Source organism: Martes martes (assembly GCF_963455335.1).
Source record: "Martes martes genome assembly, chromosome: 4".
Taxonomy (NCBI): Eukaryota; Metazoa; Chordata; class Mammalia; order Carnivora; family Mustelidae; genus Martes; species Martes martes.
Window position 1 is genome coordinate 161,515,158 of NC_137891.1, and position 21,600 is coordinate 161,536,757.

A 21,600-nucleotide genomic window follows, 5' to 3' on the forward strand; every position below is an offset into this window, starting at 1 on the left:
GAGCTAGGTGGTCAAAAGTTCTCAAGACAGCAGCTGAGCAATCTGCCCCATCCTCTGCCACTGCTACAGTGTTTGCTTGTTCCCTTTCTTCAAAAATATCAGCCAGGCTGTTCTTTTTCTCATCTGCCGTTAGAAAAATCTTTCCTCTTTCTGACAGTTTCTCTTCCTCCCACTCCTCTTCACCCTCCATCATGATCCATCGCTCATCCTCCTCAAACTTTAGCTCAGACTCTGTTTTCTCTCTCAGGCTGGGAGTTATGAGAATATGCAATTCTGGATCCAGCAGCTCTTCACTCAGGCAAGGGGAGAGAGGTGGCATTTCCACAGTGCAGGCTGTGTCCCCAAGGGGGTGCTGCTTCTCGCTGAAGCCTCCCTTAGCTAAACTTTTCATGGCTCTGGGCCAGGTTGCACTTGAGAATCTGTGTTCCTGCATTACATCTGTGTTACCACTTGCTGCTGCAGCTTCTGATTCTAGAGGCTGGAATTCACAGGGAGAGCGCTCACTGTATGGCTGTGATCTGAAGTCCTGGCACTCGCCGCTTAAATTTTTCACATCCTGCGCTTCTGGAATATCTATTGATTTGGACACATGTTCGAGAGTCACTGACCCTGACTGAGGTTCCCTGTGGTCCAAATGACCAGAACTTTCTGTTAATGCAGAACTGGATTCCTTCTTCTCTTTCAAGGAAGGATTTGAAGCACCAGCTTCTGAAACCTCACTGAGAGAAGCTTCTATCCTTTCTGCAAATTCTGGGAAATTGGGTGGCATGAAGGACTTCCACGATCTCCTGTTAACATTGTCTTTGCGTTCTGCATTTGGTCGCCTTCTTGGTGGCACAGGTGCTGACTTCTGTACATCACTGCTTAACTTTAGTGCATCAAATATTATTCTCTCATCTAGCTTTTTGCCTTCTGGGGCTCTAGATTCAAAAACATTAGATGCTGCTCCTAATGTACCGTTGCTGGATATAGTACTTCCTTCCATCTTTTCCATGGTGCTTTTTGATGTCTGATTGAGCTTTGACCCCTGGTCAATTTGTTCATTTATCCTCATTGTATCATATATAGATCGCTGTGGAACATAACAATCCTCTATATAGCCATCCTCTTCCTCTCCTTTCCCCAGGCAGGTGGGGTTCTGCCTTAAACAGTCTGGCCTGCTGAGTGGCTTACCCATACTTTTTCAATCAAGATGAAACATCAACCTTTTAAAAGTTTTTCACCGGTTACCCAAAAATGCATTCTGCATAAGTTAAAAATCCTTTTACATGTTCACAACTGGGGACCACCAATTGGATCTGCCCTCCAGAAAAGTCTGTAAGTCCAACTCTGAAACCATACTGGGAGAAGCTCTAAGAGAAACAGCTTTTTCCTCACAGGCTAACAGTCTCATAGCTGCAGACAGTTAAGTGGTATAATTTAGTCAACAACCATAAAATAATTCCTTGTATGGCTTCTTTTGAGTATGTGTCTTTTAAGAGCACTGCTCTAATTCAGTCAGTAAAAAAACAACAAAAAAACCCATTTGATATTGACAAGTCTTATTCAGAATCTAGTTCCACTCACTTCTCACCCAGAGTTGGAAGAAGCCTTATACCAATTGTGTCCTTTAATAACAATGGCACAGCCTCCTCAGTCTTCAAGTATAGCCCAAGCTCCTAAGAATTCCTTTCATTTTATCCTCAGTTCCAGTCCTGGAGAGTCCAGCTGGTCTGAATTAGCCATTCGTCCTCCCTAGTTCGGGTGTTTGCATTTGAACTGGGCTGGTCGGCGGATATTCCTGCAACTTTAAACACAGGAAGTCCTTCATTCGGGGCCAGCTTGGGGCTTCCTGTCTCCAAAACATCATGGCATTGTTGTGGCTCCCAGAACAGCCCTGCGCTGTGGCCGCAAAACAAGGCGGAGTGGAGCCCGGCGCCGGGCCTTTGAGAGGCCGGCAAGCTGCAGCAGCGGCCGAGGGCCAGTCCAAGGGCTCACTCAGCGCGGCCCACTCCCCCGCGCCATGCCGCGCGCCCCGAGGGCCAGAGATGCCTCACCGCAGGCTGGCAGGTGGCTCCGGGCCGCGCCGGCCTCCAGTCCCGCGCTCAGGAAGTTAGTTTGTCCCTCCGGCAGCTGAGTCCCGCGTGCTGTGGGCGCCGCCTCCCCCGCCGCCGCCAGTCCCCGGCCCGCAGCCGCCGTGCCGTGGGCTGCATGTCAAGCAGCCGCCTCTATTCTCCGCCACCGCCGGCCCCACGGCCCCGCCGTCCTCCCCGCCCGCAGCTGTCACGGTCCCGGCATGCAAACTTCTGGCTGGGAACAAAAGGCTCCGCTCGGGCCGGGCGGGGACGAGTCCTCCTCCCTTGCACAGAGCGGCCCGCTCGCCCGCCGCTCGCTGCAAGTGCTAGGCTGGCGGGCGGCTCACCTCCCCCTTCCCCGCGCCGCGCCGCCGCGCCGCCCCGCCCGGGCAGCCCCCCTGGAAGCCCGGGAGCGCAACGCGGAGAGCCAAGGGGAGGAGGGCGGAGGCGGAGCCGTGGCGGGGGCAGGGAAAAGGAGCTACCCGAGCCGAGAGGGAGGGGGCGGCGGAGAGGATTGGAGGCCGAGGCTGCAGGGGCGGCGCTTCCGCGCGGTTCGGGACTAGGGAGCCCCGGCGCCAGCCGCTCGGCTCACCAAGCCCACGCCCACCGCGCCCCAGGGCCCGAGGGAGAGCCCCGCCCCCCGAGAGGGCGAGAGGAGGGGGGCGGTACCCGCGATGGGCCCCGCCGCGCCGCGCAAATCCCCTGACAAAGGAAAGCCCCGCCCTCCTCCCTCTGGCCCGACCCCCTGCCGCCCCCGCCGCGTCCGGACCCGCCGGGCTCGGAGCCCAGCCCAAGGGCGAGCGAACCCAGAGGGGCGCCCCCTCCTCCCCACAGCTAGCGGGTTCTGGCAGGGGCTGTTCGGGGCCCATCTGCCGGCGGGGTCGCGCCGCCTGCGGCGGGCCGCACGCATGGCTCTCGGCTCCGGCTCTACCACCAAAGGCTGTCCTAGTCCCTCCAATGTCACCTTTAGCGCGCCCCTGCCGGGCCAAGAACACACTACCCTTAAACCCGGCACTTTCCTGGTGTCCGAAGGCCTCTGTGAGGCCAAGTTATTGGGTGAACTCTAGGCACCTTCTCTCTTTCCCTTCTCCCGTACATCAGGTCTTGGTCCATCCTCCCACCAGAATCTCTGCTCGCAGACTTTAGAGGCGGCAATGATTGAGGAAGGGGGTCGGGGCGGTGGGGACGCCAGCAGCGGAGACCCACACCCTAACACCTGGCTTCTTTATTGCTGCGACTTCCAAGGAAACCTGAGCCTCCCTGGAGCCAGCTCAAAAGTATGCGTCTGTATTTCAAGTCTCAAAACGGAAAATACGAGAGAAAAGTGGTCCATATTCCCGGCTACAGCTTCTTGGCTTTTAGAAATGCCATCTAATCATCTGGTGACTGTTAAACCAGGAAAGTACAAAGGGCACCCCAGGAAACTGTCCAACAGAGGCAGCTGCATTTCTGAAGGCGTGCAATACTCTGCTCTCTTTGTGATGGTCATTTTCTGATTTTATGAAGGAAAAGCAACAAAGTCTACTAAAATTTCTGAATCTCTTTTGAACCATGTGGTCAATATAGATGGTTAAACTTACGTAAAAGTTATTTCTATCCTTTACACAAACAGTGAGTGAAGCCAATAGTTGGCATATGGAGATCTGGCAGTGAACCTCTGAGCTGAGCCTTAGGCTTTACTCAGAGAGCCAGAGAGGTCCTTGGCAAAAATGAGGTGTGGGCTGAAGCCTATGATCAGAATTAAGCAACTAAAGGGGTGCCTGCCTGGCTCAGTCGGTGGAGCATGTCTGCCACTCTTGATCTCGGGGTCATGAGTTCTTAAAAAAAAAAAGAATTAAGCAAATTAAAAAAGACTGTGCACTGGCAAAATGTGTTATACTCCACTTCTCCCTTCGAAAGAGACTGCTGATCAATTCTGCCCTGTCAAATCCAAAAGACTATCTCCTCATCTGTAAACCAAAGGGGAAGGGGATAGACTAAATTGTGTCTTGATAGCCTTTCTAACTTTTTCTTTAGTTCTGAAAGTTTTAAAGAAGCCATACCAGAATTCTGAGTCTTCCTGGTCCTATACTGTAAGACACTAGAAACCCCGTCCCCTGAAGAACAAACGAGAAAGAACCAAGAATTCTTGACCTAGAGAAAGTTCCAGGCAATGTGATCAATGTGAAGTATCTGAAGGGCTGGGATGTGGGAGGAAGGAGGCTTGTACTGGATGTCTCCTTAAGCTGGCACACTAAGATCCAAGGGCGGATTTGAAATCAACAAAAAGCCTTCTCACAGCTATTCAAAGAATAAAGTGTCCCCTAAAATGATGACCTTCCTGACCCTTGAGGTGTTTGAGCAGAAATCTATACAATCATTTGGCAAGGATTTGGGGAAACAAATCTTCTATCAGTTTGTCAGGGTGAATTTTAAGGTCCCTTCTAAGTCTGACACACTGTGATCCTAAGGTATGATCAGCCTACAGATCTGATACTTAACACTTCAGGGAATCTGGGTCTTAATTTTCCTTTAATTATTCAGTACAACTGGAAAAACCCAGGGAAGGCAAGATCAATTTCACTAGCAAGTCTCCCCGGCCAAATACACTCACTTAAGTGTTCAGATATCATAACAGACTGTTTAGTGTGCCAGGGCCCCTCTGGTTGGAAGAATCTGAGGAATTCTGGCTCTCGACTAGGGTGGGTGGTTATTCCATTATAAAGAATGATCTTGATGTGGAATCACAAACTTCATGGCCAGAAATTCCTTTCCTGTTTCCTCACCCAGTCAGGTGCCAACCAATTCAGTCTTTTTAATCCCTCCCCATATCTATCTATTTACCTTATCCTCACTATTCTGGCCAAATGCTCTATATTGTGATATAAATAAACAGAGCATTTTAACAATTATGAAGTTCAAATTCAAAGTATTTACTGGCTTAAGTTATACTCTCTGACTATAAAGTGTTAAGAGATTTATTATAGAGAAATCTCCCCAAAGTTCAAATACAGTCTATAGAAAGGATTACATAAAGTTGCCCAATTCTCTCCCCCACCACAAAAAAAGAAGCCAGAGAGTGCTATCTGAGTGCACTGCTCCTTTTTTATCATCAGTATGTGTTTAGGAAGAAATCAGGAGAGGAAGCACAGGGTTCTTTCCTCCACATCTTTTTTTTTTTTTTTTTTTTTTAAATCTGTTCATGAGTTTCTCTTTAGTTTTGGTATGTGGAACTCTGCCAATAGCCATCTCAGTGACTGAAATAAATACCTGATATAGCTTTCAGCCTCTTGTTACCCTGATAGCTCCAACAAAAAAAGCATCTGTTCATTTCACATGCTGTGTGTAAACTTTTTAAGAGACAAGTACAGGGAGCTCCAGAGAACCTCTTTGGATGCTTCCCCCACTCCTGTAACCACAAATACAAGTGCTGAAGCCAAATTTCAAATTAGTTTCCAGTTAGTTGATTACAGAGTTCAAAGAATTCTCTACTTATTTTGAGATTCCTAAGAACGAAATTTGGTGTTGGATTTTCTTTCAGTGAACTTAGAAGAAAGAACAATCCTGGTCCTTCCTGCTGTCTTCTTAATTAAAGACAGCTGGGTGGAGTCTCCTCACACCCTAACACAGCTCCCTCTCCAAGTTTTGAACCCGACATTTTGCCTTTGCTCCTTTGCTCCAGTCGTAAACCACCAGCTTCCTAGGACAATCTGGAGACCCCAGGTCCACACTTCCCAGATTCTTTAATGCCTTTTCATGCACCCCACTCTCTTGGAGGATTAGTTCTGATTAGAGGAGGATACAGAAGACTGGTTACATCTTGCACATTTTAAATCTACAAAATGCCTTTCATCTTAGGCTCGCTAGACTTTACAAGCATTTATTTAGTGGCAAGTGGAAACGCCACAGTATTAGTCTGTACCTGTTGGGCATCAGTAACTACCATCCTAAGGTGTTTTTATTACATAAAGATGGCTATGGAGTGGCTCATTAAGCAATACAACATGATGTGAAGTTTCTTTTAAATGGGATACTAAGGATTTTGATGCTCTGTGAGCTCACATGTGTTTCCAAACCCATGAGAAAACTTTCCACACACTCTGCAGGAACTCTCATGACCCCTGTAAGCCCTTTCCTGCTTGCAGACTTTCCAAAAGACAGTGTATTAATCCCTCTTTTAGCCACTCACCAAGATAGTAATGACAAAAGCACCGGGCCCTGCGAATTAGAAAAGACTGGACAGAAGAGTACAGGGAAGGAAGGCAGGGGGAATCAGGGAAGGCTTTATGGAGGGAATTACATTTACTCACTGGGATATGGATATGTAGAGATGGTAAAGACAAGATTTCTAAGTGAAAGGCTAGAGGCAGGGAGCCTACAGAAGCAAATTCAAAGTCAGCATGGCTTACATACAGTAAGTATGAAAGGGAAAAATGAGAGGTCAGAATGGTAAGTAGCTCAAGGCCAGTTCACCAAGGCCCTTGAATGCCAAGCATGAATTTATGCTTCTTTATTCAGAAAACCATTATGACATTGAAATTTACTTATTTAAACTTACCAAGGGCTCATGAGAGTTACTGAGTGGTGCTAGGAAAGTCTCCCAATAGTTTGAGAGTGCTCATTAAACTGCCATTTAATATATGTGATCTCATTTTAAAAATCCAAATTCTTAAATTAAAAATAAAGCTTGAGGTGGTAAATTTACTTGTCCAAAGTAGCATAGCTAGTGAAAATTCAGGCTCTTAAGATTTGAGCTTATGTTTGATGATACTGCATTGGTTTCTGTACAGAAGAAGCTATAGATGGGCGAGATTGAAGGTGGAGCAATCAGGAGGACTTTGCAGCTCAGTCAAGAGGTAAGAAAAGCCTGAACTCATGAAAATGAGGAAGGGAGCTGTGAAGGAAATCACAGAAACAGAATATTTGGACTTCAAAGCTGACCAGACAGAAGGTAGAGGTTAAGGGGAAAACAAAACAATGCTATAGCATTACTCTTGTATTTCTGAGGGTATAATTGTCCTATAAAACAGCAGTAGAGGGGAAGAAACTATTTGAAAATGTAAACATTCAATTTAGAGTATACTGAGTATGAAGTACTCAAAGGCAACCCATGGGGAGGTGTCCAGAAAGGTCCCTTACACAAAAGATAGAGGTTTGGGGTAGAGATACAGATTTGGAAGCCTTCCCCCATAGAAGAATGAGGGGGTGGACATCCAGGAATTAAATGTGGGTTAAAAGGGAAGAGGGCAGATGACCGATATTAGACCACATACTTGGGAAGTAGGAGGACAAACCAAAAAAGAAAGCCCAATAGCAGCCAGAGAAGAGAATGGAGAGAATACCATGTCAGGAAAGAAAATGCACAGGAGGGTTTTGAGAGCGAAGAAGCTATGATGTTAAATGCTGCATAACAGATGAGGAGGACAATGAGTTAGACAAGACTACTAGACTTCACAACTAGGACATCAGTGCATACTTCCAAGAGAACAGTCTCAGTGCAGTGATAGTGGCTGGATCACATTAGTGGGTTAAGGATAAGCAGTGGTGAGAAAGTACTGATCCTCCCTTCTTCCTGAGACTCTGTTCATTTGGCTTCTATGACATGATGCTATCCTGAGGCTATCTTTTTAACTAGTACTTCTTTGACCTTTGGGTTCCTCTTTCTGTCCTCTTAAGGCAAGTAATTTCATAAGATGTAGCCTTGATTCTTTTCAACTTGTTCAATATTTACTAGGGTCTACTATGTGCTCTAAATTATGCCAGACACCAAGGGAGAAAATGATGAGCAATATGCAGTCAGGAACCTATATTCCAGTAGGGGCGGCAGACATTCATTTTAATTCACTTGCAGTAAGTACTCTGAAAAAAAGCAAGCAGTACTAGGAGAGCATCAGTCAAGGGGGCCTGATCTGCAGGCTCAGGAAAGGCTCTCCTGAGAAAATGGCCATGTGGGCTTTCACTTGGGACTGAGAGTAGTCATTCCTGCTCCAGGTTTGCAGGACTTTACAACTTTCGCATGTTAACAACTTCACAAAACTGCTTGGTTATTTCTACGAAACAGGCCTTTGGGGTGAATTGCCAAGAAATCTTGCTATAGGGGTCCTTTTTCCAATATTAGAAAAGGAGTTAGGATAAATAATTCAGAGGGAAGAGATTTATGAAAACTGTCTCTTCCATTTTGTTACTAAAGCAATTCTTACCATCGATTGACAACCAACCAACTTTGGTTTGAATGTAAAGAACTGGACCCAAATCAGAGCTTTTCCTTTGGGAACAAACTGCAAGATGACAGAGACATTAAATGGGTCACTTAGATAGATGCAATGAATTCAAGCTGGAGGAGGTCTCGGAGAAGTTCAATTTCTTTGAATTCTTAGCATCCTCCTCCCTTGACTCATATATACATAAAACCGAATATTAAAAACATTTCTGCTGAAACTGTGAAGAATTAAAGCTTTTCTGTAAAACTATCTGGATCTGGTATATATGCTTGGCAGAGAGATTAATTATATCTGTGTTTTTTAAGCTGCTTTTCTCTGAAACTAAGCTGATACCTTTTCCCCCTCACACCTCCAAGTTTTAATTAGAGATTGATTAATATTAAGAGATATCTCTCCCAAAGATGCTGACTTGGTAGTTGCCACTGTATGGCAACAGGTGAACATAACATGGTCTATGTTAAAAGCTAATTAGGCCAAGGACCTCGAGATCATTAAAGCTGATCTGATGGGTAACTCTGAGTTACTGAGGAAGTCACTGAGCTGGTAATGGCTTCTGGTTAATTCTGGTTAATGATATGAAAATAACACTGATTTGTAGAACACATAAGCCAAGGTCAAAATGGTCTCAGAAAAACATGCTCACTGTGGGATTTTGATATGTATAAGTTAACAAGTTAATGAGTAAGTAAGCATATGTATGTATGTGTGCATCAAGTACATTTAAAGTTGTGTTACGAGTCATGACCTATATTGCCTATATACTGCAACTCTAATGTTAGAAACCAGCTCTATACTTGTTCCCCACAAAAACTGCTCAGGAAAACTGTTGTCCATCCACCTGTTTCACTGCTGCCGAGCTAATTTTACTTTACCCTCATAATTTCCATTTTTCCAAGAAGAGAAAGAACTAATCTAATCGGGTACTGGGCCCTAGAGCAAATCTTCTGGAGAATAATTATTTCTAGGCACAAAAGGCATAACTTCTTATTAAAAAGATTTTATAATATTCTAATTTGTATGCCTGGATACTTTTTTTTTTTTCTTAAATAAGAGATTATAGGGGCGCCTGGGTGGCTTAGTCTGTTGGGTGTCTGCCTCGGGCTCAGGTCATGATCCCAGGGTTATAGGATCGAGCCCCACATCCAGCTCCCTGCTTGTTGGGAAGCCTGCTTCTCCCTCTCACCTGCTGCTCCCTCTGCTTGTGTTCCCTCTCTTGCTCTCTCTGTCAAATAAAATAATAAAATCTTTTAAGAAAAAAATAAATAAATAAAAATAAAAAATAAGAGACTATTGTCATTTATTGAGCACTTAATATATGCTTAGTGCTTTCATCTACATCACTTCATTTAACTCTCATAAAAACTCTAAAGGTAACCATTTCACATTTTATAGTTAAAATAACTATACAGAAAGGTTAAGTGATTTCCCCCAAGGTCACATGCAGCTAGTAAATGACAGAGCCAGAACTCAAAGCTGAGTATTTCTGACTCAGACTCATTCCTTTTTTTTTTTTTTTTAAACTACACTAAGTTGCATGCAGTATGAAGACTCTTCCTAGCTGTGAACTAATCGGGCCAGTGACAATGACTCTAAAGTGATGGGTAACAACTACAAGATGGTATTTCAGGATCTGGCTTTGGTTAAGCGCAACTTAAGTAGCAAGTTTCTTTGTTTTGTTCAGGCTAATATCAAAATGAAACTGTGTTCCTTTAACATATGCTAACTAGTAAAAAAGGAAGAGAGCCCACAGGCAAGGAGAGGTGAAGAATCTAGGCTAGGATTAGAATTTCTCAGGATTCACAAGGATTTGCCTCAGGTCTTGCAAAGTAGACAGCATTTTGAATCCCAGAGCTCACATGGCTTATGAGAAATAAAGAGCACTCATCTAATCAGTCATATATTCACTCCATATATTCACTCATAATCTCCAAGTACATGCACACCAATATGTTAACTACTTCTAGGGACACAAAAACGAATTCACTGAGATTAGAGATGGGACAAATGCATAGAATCAGAAAACACCAAAGTTTAGCAGTCCATGATAAAGGCCAAATGAGTTACACATCTTAAGTGGTTTAGGAGAACCGAAGTTGTGAGCTGGGTAGATCAAGGAGGCTTTGGGGGGAGACACACAACTTAGACCAAGCCTTGAGGATTGGGTAGAAATAGGCGAAATGTATAAGGAGGGTTTGGGATGACTGGATGGGGTGGATGGGTGGTCTATATAGGAAATAACACTGGAAAAATAGTGGGGATCAAATATGGAGTTTCCATGGCTGCAGAAGAAAAAGACTAGAGGCACAGATATAGACCAGTTCTGAAGGAAGCCATAATTTAATCCATCAGATCAGATGGCTCCTACATTGGTCTGGGTGAAGGATAAGCACCCACAGAAAGAAGGGTGAAAATAGAACCCAAGGGAAAAGCACCTTGGAGGCCCAAGTTCTAGAAGGCTACAGCATAATTTGTCTTTTTTTTTTCCGTGGGAACCATGTGCGTACATGCTTGCTGTCCAATCAGAGAAGCTCTCTGCATTCCTAACAGAGGATTCTTTGTTCCAAACAGCAAGGCTCCAAAGAGACAAAGTCTGATAAAATCACACTGAGATCAGGACTCCCAGCTGGTGCTGGGGCTGATGCCATTCCATAACACACCCTACAGGAAGCAGCTTGAGATACACAGTTGATTGATTTCCACAGCAGGAGGCTTGTGGCGGGGTGGGGACTGGTCAAGTATTAAGAGAATTCTTTAGCCACTGACTCAAATTAGTTCACCAGGATCCTAACTTTATCCAACAGATCTGTGTAAGTCACTCTCCGAACTAACACTATTTTAACTTATTTTTTTTTTAAAAAAGGGAGGAAAACCACGAATATTTGCCAGGCAGTGCAACTCTTTTGTCAATTAACTCTTGTCATGGCATCTGAAGAGGGAAAAAAATATCAAACCCCCACCTTGCTAGAAGTGGGCTGAATAAGATGCTAGTAGCAGCTCCTCTAGTTGTAGCAGTCAAAAATGTCTCTGGGGGGCGCCTGGGTGGCTCAGTGGGTTAAGCCTCTGCCTTCGGCTCAGGTCATGATCTCAGGGTCCTGGGATCGAGCTCCGCATCGGGCTCTCTGCTCAGCAGGGAGCCTGCTTCCTCCTCTCTCTCTCTCTGCTTGCCTCTCTGTCTACTTGTGCTCTCTCTCTCTCTGTCAAATAAATAAATAAAAATCTTTAAAAAAAAAAAAAAATGTCTCTGGATATTGCCAAATGTCCCCAAGGGGGAAAACTACCCCCAATTATTGGTTAAGCATGGTTTTTGGTACCAAACCTTTCTAATCCCAGTTCTAATAGTCACTTGCTGTTGGCTTGAACAAGATACTATTAACACCTTCAAGTTGCAGTTCTCTTGTCTGCAACTGGAATTTTTTTTTTTAAGATTTTATTTCTTTATTTGATAGAGAGAGAGATCACAGGCAGAGAGGCAGGCAGAGAGAGGGGGGGAAGCAGGCTCCATGCTGAGCAGAGGGCCCGATGTGGGGCTCGATCCCAGGACCCTGAGACCATAACCTGAGCCGAACGTAGAGGCTTAACCCACTGAGCCACCCAGGCGCCCGTGCAACTGGAATTTTAAATGTCTCATTGATGGGGGATTACGGTTTGAGCTGGGACTTAGGGTGTCTCTCACCAGACTTGCCACCACACATCACTGCCACTGCACTCCCTTGTGCCTGCTTCCCATAACACACTGTCCCCCCACAAGGCCTGGCATGGAGCAAGTGCTCAGTAAGAATGGACTGAAAGGAATAACAAGCCCCTTCCTCCCAACCCCCACCAAGGGATCCATGGACCATCACCATGCAGCACTTATTCTTATCCTGGAGAGGCCAAAGTTCTGAAAGGTCCATGTTTCAAATCACAGTGTTAGTAGCAGGAAAACAGCTCGTGAAGGCCTAGGGAGTAAGTATGTCCCATTAATCTTCCACGGCCAACACCAGAGACTGGTATTTGAAGAGCACTTGGTAGTGGTAGTGGCTAAGTATTAAGGAAGGTGGGGAGGGAGCACATTCTTCCCATAGCTAGGTTTCCCAACCAGGACAGCTGAGACTTGGGAAGAATCCGTTTGGCAGGAGACAGCCCTTTGGTGCAGTGATGCTTTGGTGCAGTGACCTGACACGACTCCCCGTGGGACTCATTTCATTCCTGGTGAACCAACCAAGCCTAACAATAAAGTGCTCTTCAGAGCAACTCATCACACTTCCTAGAGGCTCCCTGTTTATGCTACGACCCGTGTGCCAGGCAGCTAGCTTGAAAGTGCCTGGGATTTTTCTGAAGCTACAGCTGAGGACCAGGCCAAGGCTTGAGACTGGTTCATTTCCAGACAAAATGAGAAACGGTCCTGTTCTGCAAGTCTGTGCTTATCTCAACCATGTTCACTAATCAAATATTCAACAATGAAGGTAAGTTCTGCATGGGGTGAATTCTAGTTTTTCTGGAAACATATTTTTCTTCCTTCGTGTACAAGATCATATGGTGAACCTCAGCTGCAAATGCTACGTGCTGACACGATCTGCGAAGAATTTCAGTAAACTAAAATCAAACTGCTCAGTCCTTTCTTTTGTTGCTTTAAAATCTTCCCTTGCTATCAAAATTTCCAGACAGATTTTGGTGGGGGGGGGCGGTTGAAATCCATCAATGCTTTCTTGACGAGCTTCCATTTGGTTTTACTACCTTCACTGAAGCGTGAGGCTCCTTTAAGATGATGTAATGGTTGCAATCTTGGGATTTTGCTTTGTGATGCTGTTATTTAAAATACTAATGGGGATACTGTAAAATGGGGCTGGAAAGACTTCAACATAAAGCAAACCTGAAGTCCTTAAAGGCGCCTTCTTCACCTTCTCCCCCCCCAGTTGCTACAGTGGGGGCTGAAGGGATTATTACAGAGCACTGGGATTCTTTGGGTGGGGTGTTGAGGGGTGGGCTCTGAAGGGTTATAAATAGCAGCAGCCAAACTGTGAGTTCCTGGGCTGAGGCGAGCAACTGACAGACCATAGTCTCCCCTTAAAGGCAGGGAAGGAGGGACGCCTGGGTGGCTCAGTTGGTTGGGCGGCTGCCTTTGGCTCGGGTCATGATCCCAGAGTCCTGGGATCAAGCCCCGCATCGGGTCCCAGGACGCTGGGATCATGACCCACATCAGGCTCCTTGCTCTGCACAGAGCCTGCTTCTCCCTCTGCCACTCTGTCTGCCTGTGCTCACTCACTCTCTCTCTCTCTCTCTGACAAATAAATAAATAAAATCTTTTTTTTAAAAAATTTATTTATTCGACAGAAAGAAAGAGAGACAAGTAGGCAGAGACACAGGCAGAGGGACAGGGAGAAGCAGGCTCCCTGCTGAGCAGAGAGCCCAATGCGGGGCTCGATCGCACATCCTGGAGACCATGACCTGAGCCGAAGGCAGAGGCTTTAACCCACTGAGCCACCCAGGCGCCCCTAAATAAAATCTTTAAAAAAAAAAAAAAAAGGCAGGGAAGGAGGAAACCTCCTGAAGTATTTCCACACAGGAAGTTCCTCTTCTCTTTAGAAATGTATCATCAACCAAACACCTGCATCAACAACTCCACGAAAAATAAACTGCTGACGCCAGGGAAAGTGCCTAGGAAACTTTAAACCAGACACGGATTAGTACCAGCAAAAATCAGGAGTCCAGGGGCGCCTGGGTGGCTCAGTGGGTTAAAGCCTCTGCCTTGGGCTCAGGTCATGATCTCAGGGTCCTGGGATCAAGCCCCGCATCGGGTTCTCTGCTCAGCAGGGAGCCTGCTTCCCCCCCTCCCTCTGCCTGCCTCCCCCCCTCTCTCTGCCTGCCTCTCTGCCTACTTGTGATCTCTGTCTGTCAAATAAATGAATAAAATCTTAAAAAAAAACAAAAAACAAAAACAAAATCAGAGGAGTCCAGGGCTTGGCCTAAAGGAAGGCTGACTTAGAGGCAGTTGCTGCTACCACACAGTCTTCATCAGATTAGGAGAAGGTGTCTGCTACATAAATATTTAACTTAATCAACCAGCACCTTTTCCCGCTGAATTCTAAGTTTCCCACATGTAGGTTGCAGTTTTCTTCAAGGCAGTGGTTCTCAACTGAGAGAGATTTTTGCGTTCCAGGGGATGTCCAGCAATGTCTAGATAGGCATTTTTGGTTGTTACACTGGGGCAGGGTTGCTACTGGCATGTAGTGGGTGGAGATCAGAGAGGCTGCTGAACATCCTGCCATGCACAGGACAGCCCCCCACCACAAAGAACTATCCAGCCTAAAATATCAAGGGCATTCTCTCTACTGTTCTAGGGCATTCTCTTTACTTCCTTGGACCCTCATAGTTCCTATTGGAGTAGACTTGTTTAAGGAAGGAAGGGGGAAAGAAGTAAGGAAGGAAGAAAGGAAGTAAGGAAGGAAGGGAAAGGAAAGGAAAGGAAGGAAGGAGGGAGAGAAAAAACCAAGACAGGCCAAGAGTCAGCACAAGGCAGGAGCGGGGCTGCCTACTCAACTTATCTTGCTGTTGTAAAGCTGGAAATACTGAAACCTCCAGGTGACAGACAGGTCACACCAAGTGTGATTTCCTTTCTTTCCAAGGGCAGGTAGATAATGCTGATCTTATTTGCTTTATTCTCTAGTGAATCTAACTGGCAAAACTGGAGATGGGCTGATACTGTCTTTGTAATTGTTTGAAAGGCAGGGAAGTATCTTTGTACAAATTGGCAGCCTTTCAGGTCCATGTCAAGCCCTGTCTTCTAAGAGTTTTCATGTGCACTCAGAGGGAAGCCTAAACTCGCCTTCCATAAAGAAAAAAAAAAAAATCAAAGAGATTTACAAGGCTTTCTTGTTCTGGTGGGATACTGAGGTCTCCAGACAAAGGCTGTAAGCGCGTGCAATCCCTGACCCTGGGCTCTACTCAGCCTGAATTAGGATTGAGGACAGTCCTAAGGAAGCCTGCTGCCTTACCTATATCCCACCAGTCCAGCCTCAAAGGCAAGGAAGGAAAAGATGCAACAGGCTTGGGTGCTTCCAGCGCACCATTAGGCAAAGTGAACCTTTGTGAGAAACCTATGGACCCTAAAAGGGTTTCCATTTTTCCCACTTGTTCTTTCTTGTCACCGAGTGTGGCATGCTGAATCTGAAGCCTGGCCCAAATACACAGTAAATATAAATTAACACATGAAGGGGCACCTCGGTGGCTCAGAGGGTTGAGCCTCTGCCTTCGGCAAGGGTCATGGTCTCAGGGTCCTGGGATCGAGCCGGAGTTCGTTCGGCTCTCTGCTCAGCGGGGAGCCTGTCCCCCTCCCCACCCCCTCCGCCTGCCTCTCTGCCTACTTATGATCTCTGTCTGTCAAATAAATAAATAAAATCTTTAAAAAAAATTAACACATGAAATACAGAGTGCAAAGAACATCCGGGTTTCCTGATGCTGCTCTTGATGCCCAAATCACCACCTACTTCTTGACTGAGAGGCCACTGTGGTTCTTGGGCAGAGGGGTGTGTGTTTGTGTGTGTGTGTGTGTGTGTCTGTTTCTGTATGTGTGTGTGCATGTGTGTGTACAGGAAGGGGTTTGAAAGTTTGAGACTCAGAATGATTTCAATTCTTGACTATAAAACTGGCACAGGGAATTTCAAAATGAGGAAAGCCTCTTGTTATCATCAGAGTTACTAGATTTCTTTGGCTTGAGTTTCAGTGAAATAAAGGTCCCTCCTTTCTTGTTAGTGTCCTGTTATGCACATACGATTCCTTCTCCTCAATAATCACTGACTCTCTTATTCAGGAAAAGAGAACTTCCTGAAGAGATTAGCCAACTTCTTTTCCTTCCAGTTTTCTGAAAACACGCTCAACATTCTCATTTGAGATTTCTGGAATGACTGAATCCAGTAAAGCACCTAATTCAGGAAGGTTTGAGGTTTTTGCTTGTTTAGAGTGGGAGAGGTCTCTCTTCCCATCTGATAGATCCTCACTGGCTGACCAGATTCTATCATTTATTCAGAAGCAACTGATGGAAAAGCCTTCCCTCAGAATAATGACTTTCAGTTTTTCACGTTCATTTAAGGAGGAAATAACTTTTCCCACAAGCTGCCTTTCTACGCATTTCTCAGCACTACTGCACCACCCCAAGTAAGCCCAGGGTTGTCCCCAGACCTGACTCATCTGTCTTTTCCACCCATCCGCAGTGGAGTTAGCCAGCTCAGAACAGAGCCCACGCTCCTGTCTATAGACTCATATCCTCTGCTCATCAGCAGATTCTGTGCTTAGAGTGTGGTCCCACCACCGGACTGGATCCCAGGACCCTGAGACCACGACCTGAGCCAAAGGCAGATGCTTAACCAACTGAGCCATCCAGGCACCCCTCTGGTTTTGACTTATTAAAAACACTTTGACTTATTAAAAACACTTTGAGGCTGAAAGCAGAGTCACGCTTTATGAATCTTGTCTGCTGGTTTAGTGATGGAAGATTAATCCATTGCTGGATATAGAGCACATTAACCCAAAACTCAATACTCAAACCATGAAAATGACGCAGTCCTTAGAATGGGTCCAAAAAGACCTTCCCTTTACTCAACCTCTAGGGGACTGTAGAGCTGACATACTGAGCTTCCCCCCCCCCCCCCCCCCCCCCCCCCGCACTGTTTTCACTTCCCATGAGCTCAGCAGGAGTTGAGCCAGGAGTGTGCTCCTCCCCTCCTGACTGAAGGCCTTTGCTGGGAGGAGGCAAAAACACTTCCCAACGCCTTTGACTTTATAAGGCGGACCTGTGGAATCAGACTTCTGATTTGCGCCCCCAACTTGAGGAGGATACACACAGGGCACACAGCTCCACCACCCTCTTTCTCTCTTTTCTTCCAGTCTTGCATTTCAACACCAGTCCCCTGCAGAGAAACACACTCTGAGGTGACCAGCTCATCAGTGTCTGGTCCCAGCCTTCACAAGGTATTGGTAGTGGGAGGTATTTTCTTAGAAATCAGTGAAACAGGGGCACCTGGGTGGCTCAGTGGGTTAAAGCCTCTGTCTTCGGCTCGGGTCATGATCCCAGGGTCCTGGGATCGAGCCCCACGAGCCCTACATCCCCACATCGGGCTCTCTGCTCGGCAGGGGACCTGCTTCCTCCTCTCTCTCAGCCTCTCTCTCTGCCTACTTGTGATCTCTGTCTGTCAAATAAATAAATAAAAATCTTAAAAAAAAAAAAAAAGAAAGAAATCAGTGAAACAAATATACTACCGTAAACGACTAAGTAGACTGAACTCTGAGCACTTATAAATAAAATACGGTAATGGCCAGTAATTTCTTAAAATCTTTCAGCTACATCAAAATTCAGAATGTTTCTAGCAACCAAGGATTAGATGAAAAGGAAATGATTAGTTATCCTCAAATCCAAACACTCTGTATGCCTGCCTATGGACTCTTTTTTATATTCCAGCTTGTATTTAATGCAATTTTAACAGGCTTGTTTACTTCATTTTCTAGCTCACTGAAGATGAGAAGCAAGGGACAGACTGCTAAAGGCAGGCCCAGTGACGGCAGTGAGAAGTCACTGCAGGAGGAAAGAATCCCTGCTAGCCGTGGAAGGGGAAGAAAGAAGCTACACACACACTAAGAGGCACTAAACAAGAACTTCAATACCCAACTCAACCTGCAGAGACATTTAGGAACATTCAGTACAAAGCAGCCCCAAATGTCTCTAATATCCTTGAGGATATCCCCATCGGAGAGAACCGCATCATCTTTTTACTAATGTTAACCTACAGTCATCAAAAAAAACGTCTGTATGACATAGTTAAAAGATTAGGCAAATAAGATTTAAAATAATTCCCATGTAAATCAGAATCTAGTTTGATAAAATTATTTTGGAGCCCAAAGGGATAGGCTTCAGTTTTCTAAGAAATTCATTTAGTTAGTTAGACAGTTAATCCTAAGTAACCCAGAGCCTAGAGAAGACAGTCTCTCCTTGGAGGCGCTTACAGTGGAAGAGGCAGGGACACCATACGTGATGAAGTGAGAGGCCTGCCTGCCCCAGGAATGGAGGTGTGGGAGTTTCCAAGAGGAAAACACGTGGGCTCACGGGTCTGAATTTTCCCTTCCTCCCCTCTCCTTATTTGGGGCCTCAAGAATCCCCAAAACGATGACTTTTCACTCCAAAGTGCACTGTCTCCAAACACTGGAAGGGGCCTTCAGCCAACGTTCCGCTTCAGAGCTGAACATCCCCTAAGCTGAGGGCCCTTCTGCAACAGCCACCCTTCTTTACTTGGTCTTGTAACTTTTCTCAGGACCACGGGGCTCTGACCTGGTGTTAACACCACCTCTCCATCCGTGTCTGTACTTGAAAGAATCCTGACAGGCAGGGGTTTTAGGGAACAAAGAGACTCTGACGGAAGGAGTATGATGGTGTACGTGGGAATAATTAACACCAGTGATGGAAGCGAAGTGCTGGAAGTAGCCTTTCCACATCTACTCTGTGCACCAAGAAGGAAAAGCAGCAGAGGGGCCGCCAGCAGTGGAGTGAGGCCCTCTTTGGCAGTGACAAGAGAGGAAACTCAGGATGAAAGGGTCCCATCCGAAAGCCATGACCCGCCAGACCTGAGAGTTCCAAACCCCTAACGTGGAAAATCGTATTTTTGAGTCAACTCCTCCCATCTTCCCCTGTTGTTTTAATTTTAACTCACAAAATCTCAGGATTGGAAATTCTGACTCAGGCAAAGAAATAAAACATTTTTGCACTTAGGGTGGTGCTTTTCAAACTCTCCTATAGGCCAAGAACTTGTACTCCTGAGGGTTTGGGTTATAGTCTTTAAGCACTGCCTGATATAAGTTGGAAATTTCTTTGAAATGTCACATTTTACCTTAGTAACTCATGAGAATTTTGATTTTACTTCATAATACATCAGCAACTTTCCTCTGAAAAAGGAGGGAAAAAAATCAACACTTTGGGAAGATGACCCTTGTTTATGACTTCTCACATCTCAACTGAAAAACAGGGACCTGGAGAAACACCTGGGGCTGTTACAAATCTCAAGAGGAGATTCTCAGAGTAAACAGTAATATTTGGACATTTCTTTCTATACCCTTAGTTGGTTATCAACATTGAAATAAATTACAACAGAAAAATGTTCAAACCAGTTGCCCAGAATCCAAGAGACTGTTTAGTCTCCAGACAGCATGCTCTGATGGTGTTGGAAGTGAGAACAGAGGCCCCGGGGACAGAAGTTAAGATGTATATACAATGGGTTTCCAAGCTATATGAAAAGAAATACGTATCAGATAGCAAAAGATTAAAAAACAAAAGGGCAAGACCTACCTTAAAATCTGCTAGTTGTTGGTTGATGAGATCCACTTCGGTCCCCACGACCCACTGGAGGGCCTCCCCTTCCTCTGCTGCCGTGGTCATGTCATTGAGGGCTTTCAGCTTCCTGTAGAAGTCCTCCACGCGGCCCAGCGTCAGCTCCAGTTGCTCCTGGCGAGCCCTGCTCCTCTCTGTCAGTTTACCACACTGTTTGTTCAGGGCTTCGAGCTCCCTCTTGAGACCTAATAAGTCCAAAGTCCCCTCTTCCTCTAGCATCTGCCGACACTCTGCTTCAGAGGCCTCTACGTCTAACCTGAGGGCTTGGATTTTGTGGAGGAATAGCCGTACATCCTCAATTTGGGACTGGAGGCTATCGGTGTCTCTGCCAATGGCACCCATGCCGTCTAGCTCATCGTCCAGGTCCGCCAGCTGAGAAAACATCTCTCGAACTCGGCAGTGAAACTGGCCAATCCCCTCCAGCTTGTTCTCCATCGCCATGCAACCACTGTTCACTCTCTGCTTCACTTCCAGGAACTCCTGCTGGGTGACCTCAGCTTGATGTAGAAGTTGGGAAGCATCAGATCCATCTGGGGCATCTTCTACCAAGCCCCGAGTGAAGTTCCTCAGATAGTCTACCTGGGGCTCCAGGGTCTGGAGCACTTCCTGTTGAGCTCTTAGCTTCTCCAGGTTCTTGTTGCTACAAGCTTGAGAGCCCAGAGCATCAAAGATCTCAAGTTGGTGTTTGGCCCCTTCAACCTTCTTTTCAATATTTTTGAAGCTTTCCTGAAACTCCTTGAGTCTCTGAGTCATTTCTTCAAGAGACCCTGTTTTGGTCTGTAGTTCTTCTGTAATGGAATCCATGTTCTGGTTGATCCCAGCCTTCTCATCCCGGATATCATCTTCATCCGTTTCCGAGGAGTTGATCAGAATGTCAGCAGCACTGTTCAGGATTTCTAGCAGGGAGCGCCGCTTTTCCACCTCACTCAGCATAGCCTTTGATCTCAGGAGACTGGACTCTAGCTGCACTGGGTCCAGAGTGACCTGCAAGTCCGGCATCTTGGCCTTACAATCTTCTATCCATGGCACGAGGTCTTCCACATGCCATTGATATTTCTGAGCTTTCTGCAGACAGTCCTTGAGCCTGGATTGTCTATCTGCAGTTTTTTTACTAAGCTCTTCCCAGTGGCTTTTGAGCTCAACCAACTGGTTTTGTAAAGTCTTCTTTTCTTCTCCAGGAGGTACAGAAAGAAGTAGAGATTCTCCTTCGGCCACAATCACCTCATAGGAACCACTGTGTTGGTTCAGGCTCTTCTGAAACTCTTCATTCTCCTGGAGCTGAGACTGTAGCCGCTCCAATTTTGCAGAAATTGGGCAGTTTTTCGCTTGCTGGCTTTGTTTGTCATCCAACCAAGTTCTCAGCTCATCAAACATTTGCTGGAACTGCTGGGTGCTGGCAAGAGCTGCCTGGAGTCTGTTCATGCGATCAGCTGAAATGAGGAAATCAAATTTAAACCAATCAAATCTGAACATGGCATTTAAAATGTTTGGTGGGAGTATATGGTCTAATCTTAGGGGAAGGAAACTTATGTTAACTGAGGCCCTACCATAAAAGCAGCACAAAGCTGGTCTCCTTCATATACTATTTAATCCTCACACCACACACACTTATTTAATCCTCACACCAACCTAATAAGGTGATCTGAGTAACAGAAGTAAACTTTTACTTCTAAGCGGGTAAAAAGCCATAAATGTTTCCAGAGAAAGGCAACAAACTGATGACAAAATTCTTGTTCAAGGCCATCGTACGCATCTGATTCTGTGTGTGTGCGTATTAACTCCTCCTGTGAATATACCTACGAGCATGAAGCTCAACCTGCAGGCAAAATTGATGTTAGTGCTCTAATCGCTGGAACTGCTCCATAAAGCTTCACATATCATTAGTGCCCAGTCAGTGTATGATAACCACAGCAGTTCTCACCATAGCTGGACAAAGGGTTAGGGTAACACTAGTCTGAATCCAAAAGCTACTTACAGGTCACCCTAGATTCTTGGG

At 45.7% G+C, this 21,600-nt stretch overlaps 1 protein-coding gene across 1 annotated transcript in view; it reads right to left on the minus strand.

Annotated features, from left to right (window-relative positions):
- The window catches only part of MACF1 (microtubule actin crosslinking factor 1), a 325,960-nt gene that overhangs the window by 65,096 nt on the left and 239,264 nt on the right, over positions 1-21,600 (minus strand). The window contains exon 57 of the mRNA XM_080800760.1: positions 19,563-21,034. Within this exon, the coding sequence (XP_080656886.1) occupies positions 19,563-21,034 (1,472 nt within the window). The remainder of the gene's footprint in view (positions 1-19,562; positions 21,035-21,600) is intronic.